At 38.8% G+C, this 16,003-nt stretch overlaps 1 protein-coding gene across 1 annotated transcript in view; it reads right to left on the reverse strand.

Moving 5' to 3' along the window:
• Window positions 1-6,157, reverse strand: part of LOC114647055 (solute carrier family 22 member 6-A-like) — an 81,246-nt gene extending 75,089 nt beyond the window's left edge. Inside the window, exon 1 of the mRNA XM_028795594.2 lies at window positions 5,688-6,157. Coding sequence (XP_028651427.2) covers window positions 5,688-6,092 — 405 coding nt within the window. The 5' untranslated portion in view covers window positions 6,093-6,157. The remainder of the gene's footprint in view (window positions 1-5,687) is intronic.
• Window positions 6,158-16,003: the final 9,846 nt, after the last annotated feature.

The raw sequence follows: 16,003 nt of genomic DNA on the forward strand, positions 1-16,003 counted from the left end.
TTTCCTACCCGTACGTACTGTGGCCTATCCATTAGAAAGTCCAATATCCAGTTTTGCAGAGGTATGCCCAGTCCCAATGGGCCCAGTTTGCTGATCAAATTCTGAGGGATGATGGTATTAAAAGCCGAACTAAAATCAACAAACAACATGCGGACCATAGCGTCTCTATTCTCCAGATGTTCCAATGAAAAATGAAGTGCAATAGATATGGCATCCTCTGTGGCACGGTTGGAGCGGTAGGCGAATTGGAGTGGGTCAAAAGAGGAGGGTAGGACAGAAGTAATGTGGTCCTTGATCAGCCTCTCGAAACATTTCATCACTATTGATGTTAAGGCTACAGGGCGATAGTCATTCATGGTTGTGACTATGGGTTTTTTCGGAACTGGGATGATTTCTGAGGTTTTAAAGCAAGATGGCACAACAGCTTGACACAGAGAGATGTTAAATATATCCGTAAGGACATGTGTCAGCTGCTCCGCACATCCTTTGAGTACACAACCTGGTATCTGGTCTGGTCCCGCAGCTTTCCTTGGATTAATTCTCCTCAAAGTCCGTAGAACATCATCCGGTTCCAGACACAGTGCCTTCTCATCAGGATGAGGGGTGGCCTTCACTGGTGATGTATCATTCAATGCTTCAAACCGTCCAAAGTACTTATTTAGGTCATTCAGGAAGTTGAAGCTATCATCACAGGGGTAAGAAACTGTTTTGTAATCTGTCACAGATTTAATCCCCTGCCACAATCTTCTGCTGTTCCTGTGATCTTGAAAATGACTCACTATTTTCTTTCCATGAGCCCTTTTAGCTCTTCTAATAGCTTTATTTAGGTTGGCTCTTGCTGTTCTAAGGGCAGCTATATCTCCAGATTTAAAAGCACAGTTTCTCTCTTTCAGCAAAACTCGCACCTCAGCAGTCACCCACGGTTTATCATTTGCCCTGACAATGATGTTTTTGGTGACGCAGACATCCTCCATGCACTTGTTTATGTAGCCAAACACAGCCTCTGCATATTCATTTATGTCTATCCTTTGATCTGTGGTAGCTGCCTCACTGAACACAGACCAGTCAGTGCACTCAAAACAATCCTGTAGTGCATTCATGGCTTCTTCTGGCCAAACTCTCACCTGTTTGAGTGATGGTTTTGATCTGATGAGCACAGGTCTATATGCTGGGATTAGCATAATAGAGATGTGGTCTGATGAGCCAAGATGGGGACGTGGGGATGCTTTGAATGCTCCTTTAATGTTGGTGTAGACATGATCCAATATATTGGTTCCTCGAGTTGCAAAATCCACATGTTGGTAAAAATGGGGTAAACCTCTCTTCATGTTTGCCTGGTTAAAATCCCCAGCAACGATGACTACTCCCTCTGGATGTGTGGTTTGCAAATCGTTGATACAGTGGCAGAGTGTGTCAATGGCTGCCTTGGTGTCAGCGTCAGGGGGAATATAAACAGCTACTATAAGTACAACGGAAAATTCCCGTGGCAAATAAAAAGGCCGGCATTTAACTACCAAAAACTCAGTGTCCGGAGAGCAACATGTGTGGATTATTTTTGAGTCAACACACCATCTGTTGTTTATGTAGATGATGATACCTCCGCCCCGTGTTTTGCCGCTGAGACTGCTGCTCCTGTCTGCCCGATGAATCGTTAGCCCCTCCAGGCTAATAGCAGTGTCGGTTGTGGAGTCGGTGAGCCAGGACTCCGTAAAGACAAAAGCACAGCAATCCTTAATCTCCTGCTTCGATGTTAAATCCAACCGAATGTAGTCCAATTTATTCTCCAGTGAGCGGATATTTGCCACCAAGATCGATGGTAGTGGCGTTCTGCATGGATTAGCTTTAGCTTTAACGCTGAGCCCACCGCGGACACCTCGCTTTTGTTTACGCATACACCGCCGCCGTCTTGTTCTCGAGGCGCGGATAGCACAAGTAGATAATATGGGTGCAAGACTGGCCTCACCGCTCGTCCGCAGCAGTCCAAATTCTTTCAGTAGAACCATGGTATTTGGATTTACTAGTCCTTTATCCTGTTCCGCACCCAATGACAGAAGGTTTAGACGAGTATATGTCTGAATTTCCATGTTGAGTGACATTAAATCACTATAAAGAATGTGTTTTTATCATGAGCCCGTGCAGCCGCAGCCTGCGTGGCGCCGCCAGTTGAATCTTATCTTATGTGCTTTTACACGATTGATTTTTTTTTGATCGGTGTCCTGTTATATATTCTGTACTCTCTTTGTGGACCTTTGTGGACCCCGTAGTGTCTTAACCCGTTCCTGGTTTGCTTCCGCAGTTTCTGACGCTTGTTGTAGGCGCCCGCGTTCATTGATCTTATCCAGGTGGGCTCGTGTGTGTATTGTTGAGCTGTATTGTGTTTGAATTTGGTGTAAAGCGTTCAGCAGTTTGTACAATCCCAAGCAGCACATTATTCCTAACCTCACTCCGCAGTAGTGCCACTCACAATATGGCGGTTCTTTTATTTGTTATTTCCGTTAGTTGAGCTGTACGCGCCTGCGCAGTACGTCTCATGGTCCCATCGCCGTGTCCCTGCGTCCATGCCATCCGGTTTACCATTCTCGGTTAGTAATATGGATATTATTATAATTACATGTTTTAATGTTAGATGTGATTAATCACATTTATGAGATTAATCACATTAAGTTAATTTTTTAAATCATTTCATAGCCCTAGTTACAATATTAAACACACTTATTTATCTTAAATTTATACTGTTTAATTCTTGATTAAATTTATTTTAATAAAACAGAACACCGCAACTTGAAGCATAGTGTACAAATGAGCTGAATAAACCTTTAATATTATAAAAAGCTTTTGATGTTGTTATATCTTTACAAAGCATAAAAACTGCAGGCCCCAGCAGCTGTTGTGTAGAATTGCATTTTAAAAAAGTGCCTCATAAATTGTGTCTGTTAATGTTGTTAAGGTTCATTGAAGTCAGAAAGGGAGTGTTCCTATTGTCACGCATCCTGGGGATCACCTTCCAGGATCTGTCGAGGTAAGCAATACCATAATGCAAGAAAAAGGGGTGCTGATGCTAACACCGTATTCTCTTTCATGTGCAGTTCCAAGGGACAGCCCCAATAAGATGCCTAGTGCCCACCCAAGATGGCCCCGCTCCTTCTGGTTGGTATTCAATAAAAATAAGGGGTCCCCTTCTGGTTGGTATTCAATAAAAATAAGCGGTCCCCTGAAGATGGCAGCTCATTTGAAATCCCACTCTAATGGAGACCTAGTTCCCCCTGACAAGACTGGACTCCTTGTTTGATTGCTTAACAACTGAGAGTCACTTTGTTTGTCTCACTCGGACAGCCCATTTCTTTTGCTTATTTCCTTTGTGCAAATAGGGTCTGTGAATTGAAAGGGGTAGCCTGGTTGGTGCCCAAAATATTTCTCTGGATTCTATAGAATCTGTCCACCGCTCACACTACCTAAAGACACTAGGCCAGCTCATCAATGGCGTTAGTGAATGAAGGAGAAAGAAGATGCATTTTTTTCTGCTTCAAACCAGAGTAGTGATTAATTCTTATTAACTCCCCATAATTAGTAAAGTACTGACAAGTGCATACTGATAGAATAGCAAGTATTTGATCAGTCATGTCTGCAACATGCAATACAAGGACACTCAGTTTCCACGACTTGTGATTAAGCCATTTTTGAGGAAAGACTGTTCGACAGTGTGATTCATTAGTCATCTCTCATTTTCAAGGGCAAAACAAACATTTCCCACACTGAAACATTTAAATAGTTAAGTTAAACAACTATTTACCAAAACTATCAGAAATTTTAATTTTACAACGAAATGGATTTTGCACTATATCATCCACTCTTACATTGTGAAAAATCTCAGAGTCACAGTCAAACTTGAATGTTTGTGAATTCTTCAAGATGGAAACCAGATGTTTCGAGGTGGCCAGGGCCAGAGAAAGAAAAACACTCCCACACAAGGCCACTGCCAACACCATACTTGACAGTCAAGATACAAGTTGGTAGGTGGTAGACTCTTTGTCAAACATGGACCTTCATATTATGCCCAAAGAGGCAATTTTTGGACTCATCTACCCAAAGAACAGACTTCCACAATTCTGCAGACCTGTCAAGGTAGTCTGGAAAACTTCAGAGAAGACCTTTGTTCTTTCTTGACAGAACAGGCTTCTTCTGGCCACCATTCCATAGATGTCATTTCTATTCTTTTTTTCCTCTAGATCTAAACACTGCTACTTCAGAGACAATTAGGGAAAATGGACACTTGATTGTTTTTTAGGACTACCTTTTACTTCTTTTATTATTCTTCTTGTGGCCCTTGGATGAGATTTTAGGAGAACACTTTTTATAAACCAAGAGCACTAACTATGTTTTGCTCAGTTCTGCTGATGTTTCTCATGGTTTGAGGTATATTGCTAGACACTTAGGAAGAGTAACTCACCTACTTTTTTGTAATCATTCATACTTGTTCCTGTCTATTGCATTATTTCTGATCTTTAATGCCATTAATTTACTGTCACTGACCTACCCGATCCTGATTTACCTTGATGTATGTCATAGAACTCAGAGATCATTTATTTTTGCATCTCCATAATTTCAATATTGTGTGCTTATTATTTCACTCTGTGGTCCTTTTGGTTCAAAACATCCAAATTAGTGAACAATTTTACTTTATTTCAATTAGGAAATGACAAATCCTGATTCATTGTGCAGCTTCTGATTAAAAACCAAAAAAATCTCAAATTATGTAATACACTTTTAAGCATAGCTGTATGAGATTTAGTTATTCTGACAGGCTGAAGATCTATGTTTAGGCGGCCTTCACAGAGCCATCGATACTCCTGCCAGGTCTCTTCCTGCTACATTCTCACATCAGATGGAGGTGAAAAACAAGTTCAGAAAACTGGGTGGGTGTATTAAATGGAACAAAAACAGGGGCCTGCTGGAGACTCCTGTAAGAGACCAGTATCTCATTGGATACAACTGTGAAATTACAAATCAAGCTTTTAATTGTTTCATCATATAAATGAAGTATATATCTGATTAAAATTAAAAGCCGACTTATTTGAATAACCTCCCACCTACTCATTTCCTGAACCTAGCTGGTTTATTATTGGGTTACAGTTTATGAGATCCTAACAAGTCAGCAATGGGCAAACCCTAGAGAAGGTGTCAGCAAGTTACAATCAGATTTTGGGACAGCTTATCTATGAGCTAAACAAACCAGCTTGATGGACTGAATGGTTCCCTCTCGTTTGTCAGATTTCTTATACATGTAGTTGTGCTGGAACAATTTAAATTTGCCAATCAATATTACACATATGTGGGAGGAAGAAAACCATGCAAACACAAGAGTGAAGGTCCGGACTTCTCACAGACAGGAATATGGGTAGGATTAGTCTAGTCTCCTGGAACTGTGCAACTAACTACTTTGTCACTTAGCCACCCAAGCAATGTCTGTACGTAAATTAATACGTATTGGGAAAATTCAGCCTACTTTTCTTGTTTCCTTATCTTATGGTCAATCTCTTCACGTGCAGAGGAACAGAAAGGATGTTCAAATGCAGTTTCAGATTTAGAATGAGTGAGTAAATGCTAATTGCTAAGCAATTTTGAATCTAATGTGAAATACATACACAGAATATATTGGACATAATATTCAAATTACACTAGTATCCTACCTCAGACACTATTGTCTCAGTGAACTCTTGCCTCTTGTAGGTCCATCCATGCCGGCACAGTTCAGTCTTGAGACCCGTGGTGTTTGTAAGGCTGCTATTTGAAAAGATGAGGTGCCACTGTGGCTCTTTAAACTGCAGACAACTGACGGGTTTGTTATTCTGATCGTGTGGAATAAAAGCTTTTAGGAGAGTCTGATTATCCAGGTTTGACCAAGCCCCGTTCCACCTATGATATACGATGGTCATGTTGGGAATCTTGCAATGGTGCTCTGGGACAGCAGCTGTAAAGTTCTGAAGGACCTGGTGGCTGCCCACTAAAACTCCAGCAAAAAAGAGTAAAGTTATATTGATAAACTGGAAACGTCCAAGGCCTCCAATGCTGTCCAGGAGATCTGAAAAGCCCATTTCAGTTAAGGTCAGCTCAAAAAGTTGAGGAGCAAAATGAGAAGCAAGTTTTCAGCACTGCTTCATTCAACAGCTATGCACAGCTTTGGGGCAAGGCAGTGGAGATTCTGGATTTAATAACCCAAGAACGAAGAAAATAAACCAATAAAAAGCAAATGAGTTCTCCGGCACTTTAACCTTGAAGTTGAAATTAATTTTCTACAGTCTTCTTCTAAAAAGATTACTATTTAACTGCAGTGTGTGCAAAATTCTTCTATCCATTACTTAAATACATCTAATGATTGATACAAGATAAAGTTCAAAAGTGAATACTTCAAATATTTCAATTTAAAGACACTTTAATAGCAATGGCTTTCATGCCATCATAATGTTGAAGCATTTTTTTCACTCTACTACTGGAATTTCTAATTTTGGGAAACTTATTTCGATACTTCAGGTCAATATACTCTTATGTGTACCTATTCAAAAGTTCAGTTCATATGACATTATTACAAAAACAAAAGCACGGTCCGTGTGGTCTGTGTCTCATTTAATCAAATAATCTTTTAATGCCATAATAATACAAGGCCCAAAAATGTTGCCTTTTACATTTTCTACTCATCAAGCTTAAAGGTAAATAAATTTATGACATGATGAGTGACAAGTTGTGTGACTGCCTCAAGGCTCAGGGAAAAATGCTCAACTCTCACTCTAGCCACTGTGTAAGGTTTTCAGGTACTCGGTGGTTCTGCATGGGTATCTTCAGGTATGCCAGTTTTCTCCCACATCCTTAAGACACAACAGTTTGGTTAGTTTGAGTTCATGTAGGTGTGTGCGACTCCTGGTCTGCTGATTCTCTGTGATGTTTGCATTTTCTCTACATGGCCACATATATTTCCTTTGGGTTACCCCAATTCTCACCACATCTCAGAGATGTCTAATTTACATTAACTGGTAACACTAAATTGGTCTGATACAAGTAGAGTGTGCGTGTTTTTTGTTTGTACATTCCTCCACTTTTTCCATAGATCTTTCTGTTTCCTTTCACCTACCAAGTAAATCCAGTTTAAATTAACTGGTCTAGTGGGAGTAAGACTGCAGAAGTGTGACCTGTGATGCACTGGAATTTTGGTTATTTTGGCCATGTATCAAAGAATGTTACCTGTTGTCATCAAAATTGTTATCTTCTAAAGCAGTGGTCCCCAACCTTTTTGACAGCAAGGACCACTTTATTAGATGCAAATTTTTCCACGGACCGTTTTCCGGGGGGTGGGGAGGCGGTGGGGTTTGGGGGTTTGCAGTTTTGTACACAATTTACATTACATTTCTATTATTATTAAGTTATTAAGCAGTTCGCATATGTTTGCAACCCGAGATTTTTCTTCTTTTTTTGCATATAACAAAGACATATGCTTTGCATTTGCCATTCCAACAGATTGCACATCACAAACATTAACACTGCTATCTTTTTCTCGCGTCTGCCGTTTCTATAGGAGGGTGACAATAAGTTAAATTCCAATGGATGTTTTTCAAATGTTGACGAGCAATAAGCAAAAGATATCACAGAAAACCACAGAAAACAAAAACAGCAAAAAAAAAAAAAAAAAACTACGAGGAAAGTTCGAAGAAAGAGATTTTTTTTACAATGTTTCTGTTTGGGGATCTTTGTGCAAACGTGCACAACTGAGCTGTGACCACAGATCTAACTGCTCTGTGGATGATTCGTTCAAGCATTTCAAAGTCACTTCGTTGTAATGAAAGTATCTGCTGAATGTACTTCGTAGTAACGCGATTTCTATAGACTCGTGTCATATGGGGAAACTGTCAGGACCATAAAAATACATTGTTGTAATACTCTCTCCTCTCTCTGCGCCGCTACAAAGCCCCGCCCGCCAAGCGTTCTGAAAAGTCTGAGTGAGTCTCCGTTGCCGGCAGTTCTCTCGCAGCCCGGCTGTCAGACAGCTGCGGCCCGGGGGTTGGGGACCCCTGTTCTAAAGAATCCTCTTCTGGCATCTCTCAGCACACAAAATGAATCACAGTGAGACGTAAAGTATTATTAATACAAGCGAAAAAAATTCATACAACAGAGAACATACAGCAGGGGTGTCAATCTCAAAGCCTGGATGTGGCCCTTACAGCCTTGTAAAGTGGCAGGCTATATCAGTCTTCAAAACATGTTATATACAAGTGTAAATGCAGGTGTAAATGGCTGGACTTTGCTTTAGCTACAAATTCTCACCAACAACAACATTTATTTAAATGGCATGTTTACATACACATAATAATAATAATAATAATAATAATAATACATTTTATTTATTTGTAGGCACCTTTCTGAACACTCAAGGACACCAAACAATACATAAAACACAGATTATAAGCAAAACTAAAATACAAAAATTAAAATCAGACAGAGCAATTGTAATTAAAGAGAAAAAGCAGTCTTAAACAGACGAGTTTTAAGTTTAGATTTGAAAAGTGAAGATAATTCAATATTTCTAAGCTCAGATGGTAGCAAGTTCCAGAACTGGCGAGCAGAGCAATTGAATGCTCTGCTCCCCATGGTGGTAAGACGGACGAAGGGGACAGTCAAGTGGACGTTGGAAGAGGATCTAAGGGTACAGGAGGGAATGTCAACATGGAGGAGGTCAGACAGATATGGAGGGGAAAGGTTGTGGATAGCCTAAAAAGTTAACAGAAGAATTTTGAATTGAATGTGGAACTTAACTGGAAGCCAATGATGTAGTTCAATGTGCTTTACAAGATGTAGAAAGAAAAAAGAGAAATATAAAAATAAGATTAGACACCAGTATACGGACCACCACTCTCATTTGACTTTCTTTGTTGCTGTTACTTATTGGTGTCACTTATTCACTCGGAACCGATCTCAGTTTTATGGCTGCTGGTAGTTTTCTAACCTGCGGAATAAGATACAGAATTACGAGGATCAGTGAGGTACCTATGTGTCTTGTTTGTACAGAAAATGTGTAGGTAGTTGTTTTTTGCCCTATGTTGAGTATTTAAAATGTTGCTTTTGACCATCAATAAAATTGAGTTAGGCACCCCAGACCCCAGTATGAAAAGAATATCCGACAGAGAAAGAACTCTTCTGCCACCTACTGACCTGGAGGTCTTGTGGTCTTCATCCAGCCTTCTGAATTGTGCTGGTCATATTCTTGCGATGGATGCCCAGTGATTTCAATGTTGCCTGTTGTCCACCTTCTCTCTCTTTTTCTGAAATCCTTGGTGGTTTTCCTTCAAGGACACCACTCTGTCAAACAGTATCTTCCCTCCTCTTACCCTGGCACCCAAGAGCTGCCCCCTCCCGGGGAGGTTTTCTACATGTTTCCCTCTCCTGTGCCACCTTACTGCTATGCTTGCTTGCCAGCTGGACAATGAATTTCATAGAGTGAGTTTTAAGCCCTGCAACAAGAGAGCTTAGAAAAAGCATATATAAAGAAGTAGAAAACACATGTTTAAGAATATTTTTTCAAAACATCAATATCAGGAATACAATAAAGCCATCAAGACTGTACATTCTTCAGTTTAAAAGACATAATGTAAAGAATATGAATGAATGGAGGAGAATACTGAATATAGATCTATCCAAGGCTGGTTTCTGTCTTGTGCCCAGTGTTGCCACTACAGAATCCCCATAATCATAAGGATGATAAAGATAAAAGAGATAGACGAATGAAAATCTACTACATAATAAAATGCTAAGGTATGCGTGTGTGTGTGTGTGTGTCTGTCTGTCTGGTCCTTAAGAGCAATCAGAGCAACTGAGTGGTCAGATTGGCTTTGGTGATGGAATCAAAAGAGGATGTTTGTGTGTGAGACACACAAGGAGGAGTAGAGTCATAGAAGGCACACTGAGAGTTGCCTTCAAAGATGGAAAGTACAAAAGCAGACAGGAGGTGAGCATGGTGCCTCAGAATGTGCAAGTCTGAGAAGCAGAGGAACGCGTTGGACAGAAGGAGCACTGGTCAAGAGAGGTTCAGACACGCGAAGATACTGAGGGAAGGCATTGACGGTACACGTAGGGCAAGTGTCATTAAATATTTTTAAAATCTACTACGTGGCTTGTGAGACAACAATCTTCAGTTTAAAAGGCTAAACAAACAGCCTCAGCATAAACAAACATCTTTTCTCAAAGTACCAATAACAGTGCTGCAATGCTGTGACTTCAGGGACATCTTTGTCCATCATAGATGATTATGCAGTAAGCAGCACAGATAAACACACCCAGATAGGTGGATTCTGAGCTGTGTAAATGAGTAGCAGGTTAATGAAGCTGATGTAGCCTGGTCAATAGGTCTCTTTAGTCCAGTCAGCTCAAGGGTTTGGGAAGCCTTGATGTTACAGACCTGTTGGACTCTGTTAATGTGTAACTTTCAATAAGTGAACCTGGGTTTATATGGCTTCAGTTTTTGAAATTTTTACAAGGAAGTTGTAGATTTGTAGAGTATACTCTTACTAGAGTTTTATTCCATCCATCCATTATCCAACCCAATATATCCTAATTACAGGGTCATGGAGGTCTGCTAGAGCCAATAGCTTTATTTAATAACATATCTGAATTATTGGTTATACATAGTAACCATATTTACAGTACATTTCTCTTCTATTTTCAAACAAAAAAAGATTTAAGACACAATATGGTCTCTTCTATGTCACAAACTGTTTAAATCTAAAGAGAATTTTTGAAAGATGAATCACAGTTATATTGGGTTAAGAAGCAGAAATCAAAATAAAGAATTGGTGGGATTCACTAGAACAGTAGCATAAAGGGTATTGCAGTAGCCCCTTAGCTCCAAAGCCCTTGGTTTAACTACCAGATCAGTCTGTGTGTGGTGTTTGCATGTTGCCCCAGCGTCTCCAATAATTTTTATCTTACATCAAAGAGCAATGGACAGTAAGTTAATTGGAGACTCTAATTTCACCAGAAATGAGTGAAAGTGAGGTTGGATATGGGAGTTCCTTTCCTGGTCGGTTCAACCCTGATGTTGCTGTGCAAGAATGTACCTCCCAACAACTCTAACTGGAAATGTTAGGGTATAAGGAACATAACATCTGAAGTGAGCATTTGTCAAAGCTGGTGATTAATGAGGAATGAGGCCCCTCCATGTTGGATAAGGTCAAGTTATAATTTATACAGTGTAAAAGGAGACTAGGATGGAATGAGAAATGCAGGCAACAAAGGGCAATTTAACAGCATTTAAGGGTCCCTGCTGAATTTTGAGGAGGACAAGCTACCTACAGCCTGCTTTTTTATTTTTAATAGGTCCGAGGCCTTAGACTGCTGGGTGAACTGAGACCACTAAGCGGCATTCTAGTGGATGAGCGCAGGGGTTCCAGAGGAAAATCTTGACCAACAAGTGACTGGAGAAATGTGATATCCCTGCTTGCTTTTATTTTCTTGGCCTAGATGGTATTTATTCTACATTGAGGTAAAGTTTGGGGAATGCCAGTTTTGCCTGCATCAGTTAATTTTTGTTATTGTCAAAATTCAGCATACATTTCACACACTTACGAATGCTTTGAAATTACTTCAGTTTTTTTTTTGTCCAATACCTTCTGACTAACTGTTACAAGATGTCACACTTTTTGGAGTTCCCTTCTATTGTTTGGCCCTCTAGATCTGAAAACCCCTAATTTTTGGGACATTTTGGACCACATTTTGTGCAGGATATTACACCATTATGACAAAGAGTAAACCAATAGGTGTCTTCAGTAAAAATGATCAATAGAACTTGAAGTTGTGCTCCACATAAGCTGACCCCAGGGGTTCACCCCCTAATAGGATATAAGGGGTTAACGTTACTTTGAATCACAAAACTTTGAGAAAATGGGGAATGGTAATACAGAAATGTGGATTGTCGCTTTATTCTGTTTTGAGGCTGCCAAGTATTAATATTTTTTGATATTTGATTCCTTACCAGCAGTGCTGGAAGGTTACCACTTCTTTAACACTGCAAGAAGTTAAAAAAAATGACAAATTTCAAACATAAGCATTTGGGGTATAATTGTAGACTATTTCAAGGTCAGGCATTATGACTATGATGACATTTTTAATCCTTTACTAGACATCTAGTCCTCTATGAGCCTCCATTAGAGGGTGTTTTATTAGAGGGTGAAAAATGACAGATTTGTATTACAATCAAGAACATTTAGACTTTAAACATTTATATTGAAGCATACATTGTAATATTCCAAATATGTGATGCACTATTCCTATTCATTATGTACTGCTGAAACAAATCATTACATTTCTCATGAATAACCAGAGTTAGGGCAGCTTATGCTAATTCTGACTTTCTGATTTTAACAGTTAAACAAAAGGTCTGCATCAACAATATCAGTTTCAGTTTATTATTTTGTACAGTACTTTTCACTGAGTGTAGGCTCACGTAAGTTTACAGGTAAATGCATTTAAAAAGGTTAAAAATTACTAACAACATAAAGAGACAAATTTGTTTCAACACACAGGAAGAAAAAACAGTTTCAAACTTAATAACATAAATGGACCTAACAATATCAGTTAATCAACAGTATCATTGAACAGTTGACAATGGAGGATAGAGAAATGAAAACTCCACTCAGTAGCATCCCAGGAGAAGACAAAGAAAGTCAGACACTGTCACAGTCCTGAAAGACCTCAGCTAACTGACCACCTACTCCTTTCTAGACATTCTACAGTTTAGTGTCTGTAGGGCAATCTAATTCAATGTTAGAATGTTTATGTCTGTTGATTCCTGGCCTCCCGGTATGTCAGATGATTTCTCAAGGAAGGGAAAACAGCATGACAGATGAGCAATGGAGCCAAGTGCTACATCAAGATACTGATAAAATAATCAGAATGGAGGAGGGCTAATAACAGTTCATAAGTATTGTATTACTTATATTTTTATGCAAATCACTAATAAACAAGAGATGCAGTATGCACAGCTAATCGTCAGCTCTAGTCAGGGTATGCTAGACTAAAATAATAAGTCTTTAAAAGTGAAGACTGATGGGGCATCTCTTACATTAGCAGGCAGATGATTCAACAGCTTCAGGGTCCTGTAGCTAAAACCTCAACCCCCTACAGTTGTTTTGTTAACCCTAGAAATTTTAAAAAGGCCGGCATCTTGAGATCTTATTATGCACACTGGTTTGTAAGTAATGATAAGTTCAGTTAAGTAGGCATGTTTTTGGTCATTTAAGGCTTTTTATGTAAGATTAAATATCTTTTTGAAATCTGCCCTAAGCTTAATTGGAAGCCAGTGTTAAAGACTTAAGAACAAGAGTTATTTGTACTTTCTAGATTTTGTATGATTCTTGCAACAACATTTTCATTAACTGAAAGTGGCATAAGGAACAGTTTGAACAGCCTTTGAATAATGCATTGAAGTAGTCAGCCTACTAGAAATAAAGAAATGAATTAATTTTTCAGGATCCTCCATATTTAGAAACCTAAATATATTTCAGCTTGAAAAATCAGGTTTTAGATTTAATTTGTGTGACTTGGGCTGGAAATCCTATGCAATTACAGTTAAACCTGAGTCATGCTCAGGCTAATGTGCAGTGATACTTCTTATAGTGTTAAGCCTGAAAAATTGTCTGGACAGTATTCTGGTGGATTAAATAACATCAGGCTACCACTTTATGTTAATGCTAAGGTGACTAACCAGTATTTATAGGATCTACTGTGTCCAAGGCCTCCATCCATTCTTTTTCTTTCCTCAATCTAGATGTTTTATTCTAGTATGACTGATGTTCAATCGGAAAAACTATAGGGGAATGTTTCGACTGCACAAAATGAGTGTACAACACCGTCTGACGTGTCTGATTTTCTGAGTAGGTTAGGGTCAAGCCTCACAACAAAAAACACAGTGGCAAACAAAAATTGGTAAAAGGCAATTTTAGAACAAACTGAAACTAAACCATTGGTCAAATTCAGCGACAGTGATGATGATGTGATTTTTCGTCATCAAATGTCAACACAGAAAATGAAATTAATGCATGATATTGCACTGTATGACTGAACTGCCACGCTACCATTGGTGAATTCCATTATGTGAAGCTTCAGTGTGGTGTATCAGTAGCTGCATGGCAAAAAGGCAAAATACTGTAATTGCAATCAAGTGCATGGACAAGAAAGACGTTAGCCCCATAAGCATTACAGCAGTTACAACACAGCAACTGTCAATGTTTGTGTTAGAGGAGATGTGGAAATCACTAAGTCTTGTGCTATGCTAGCCGACAGTAACACAAGGTGCACACTGATCATGCAGGTCAGGCACTGGCATTCTACCCTCTTGTTTGCAAGCAGCAAAATATAAGAAAAGTACACAAGAAATACACTTCTACTGTCCCAATTCTGACATTGAGCTGTGCATTGTGCACTGTTTCAAAACATATCAAAAAATGCATTTACAAAATCTACATCATTACAGTAGTGGACACTAGATGTACCATTCCTAGTGTATTTATATTGACATTTTGGTATTTACATATTTGTTACAGGTAATAACATTTTTTCTTGTTGTAAAAAAATCAACGTTTAAGGTTTTTGGCTCGTTTTTCCAGGGGTAAACCTAATAATAAGGAGGCTACAAGACATACTGTACTGGTGTCAAAGATACTGTCTAAATTGTAAACTAATTCAGTAGAACTAATGATGATTTCAAATGAGTTCAAAAAATGGAATATTGTTATGGTCTGCATCACTCTCCCCAACAACTAACACTTCTGTTTTTCTGTATTCAGAGACAAGTAATTCTCATCTATTCCCCACTGACGTTAATTATGGGCAAAAGCCACGCTCTTCATTAATTATTTATAACTGAACTAATTATGGGCAGGATCAGAGAGATGTCATTTGACCTAAAAGAAAGGTATAGCTGAATGTCTACATATCAGCGACAATGAATGTTATTTTTTCCAACGATAGGTCTTAATGGAAGGAGAGATTCATATTTAACTTCAGAACATAATGATGAAGCACTGTAAATATATTTTTGCAAAAGAGAAAAAATTGGGCCATGGTGAGAAAGAAAATTTTAAAAATTAAAAATAAAAATAGAAATACAGTAAATAAAATGATTGGGCAAGTAGATGATGCTCAGAGCAGTGGGATCAGATATAGTGATAGGCTGGAGACATATTTACATGTTACACAGAGTTTATTATTGCAGAAAAAATGCCAATATCTAGAAATGACAGTGGCTATGAACATGGAGGTAGACTTGAGACAGGTGGACAGCACATGCATATCATGGTTGGATTTGGTTAAAACTCTACAGTGTAATGATCATTTTGAAATATAGTAAGAAGTTTTGCAACATGACAGAATAAGAGGTTAGGGTGAAACAAGAAAATGCGGCTTGAATTTTGGTTTTGACTTTCTTGGGAGGAAAGTTATGCTGTCTGTTTCTGGTTTCACTGAGAACAGCCGTATAAGAAGTACAACAGATCCAGCCTATTCAACAGAAAAAAGTTATATTCCAAATGCTTCATTTGGAGAATCAATGAGTGTGTTTGTGTGATTGTGCCCAGTGATGGAGTGGGGATCTAATCAGCTCTGCTGTATTATATAAGGCTTTCTTAGCATCCCTTGTTAGCTGTAGTGTTATTGAAAGTAGATTGCGTAATAATATTCCCCATGTTAAATGTTGTGGTTCCAAGGAGATAAGAGATGGTCCCTGTCTCATGCCTGATGCTGCTGGGATGGGCACCAAACCTACATAATCTAGAAGTAAATAAACTGGGTGAAAATGGATTATCAAAATTTGATTACGAGATGAGAGAAAGAAAAAAGAAAAGAAGAGGCTTCACAATGCTTAAGATGGAAAGATTAATTCTGAAAAGGTCCAGGGTTTTGTAGTAGTAGTCCTAAAACAATCAATAAATTAATCTCTATTTAGTAAAATGAAATGTCAAGAGTACAC

Source organism: Erpetoichthys calabaricus, chromosome 1 (genome assembly GCF_900747795.2).
Source record: "Erpetoichthys calabaricus chromosome 1, fErpCal1.3, whole genome shotgun sequence".
Classification (NCBI taxonomy): domain Eukaryota; kingdom Metazoa; phylum Chordata; class Cladistia; order Polypteriformes; family Polypteridae; genus Erpetoichthys; species Erpetoichthys calabaricus.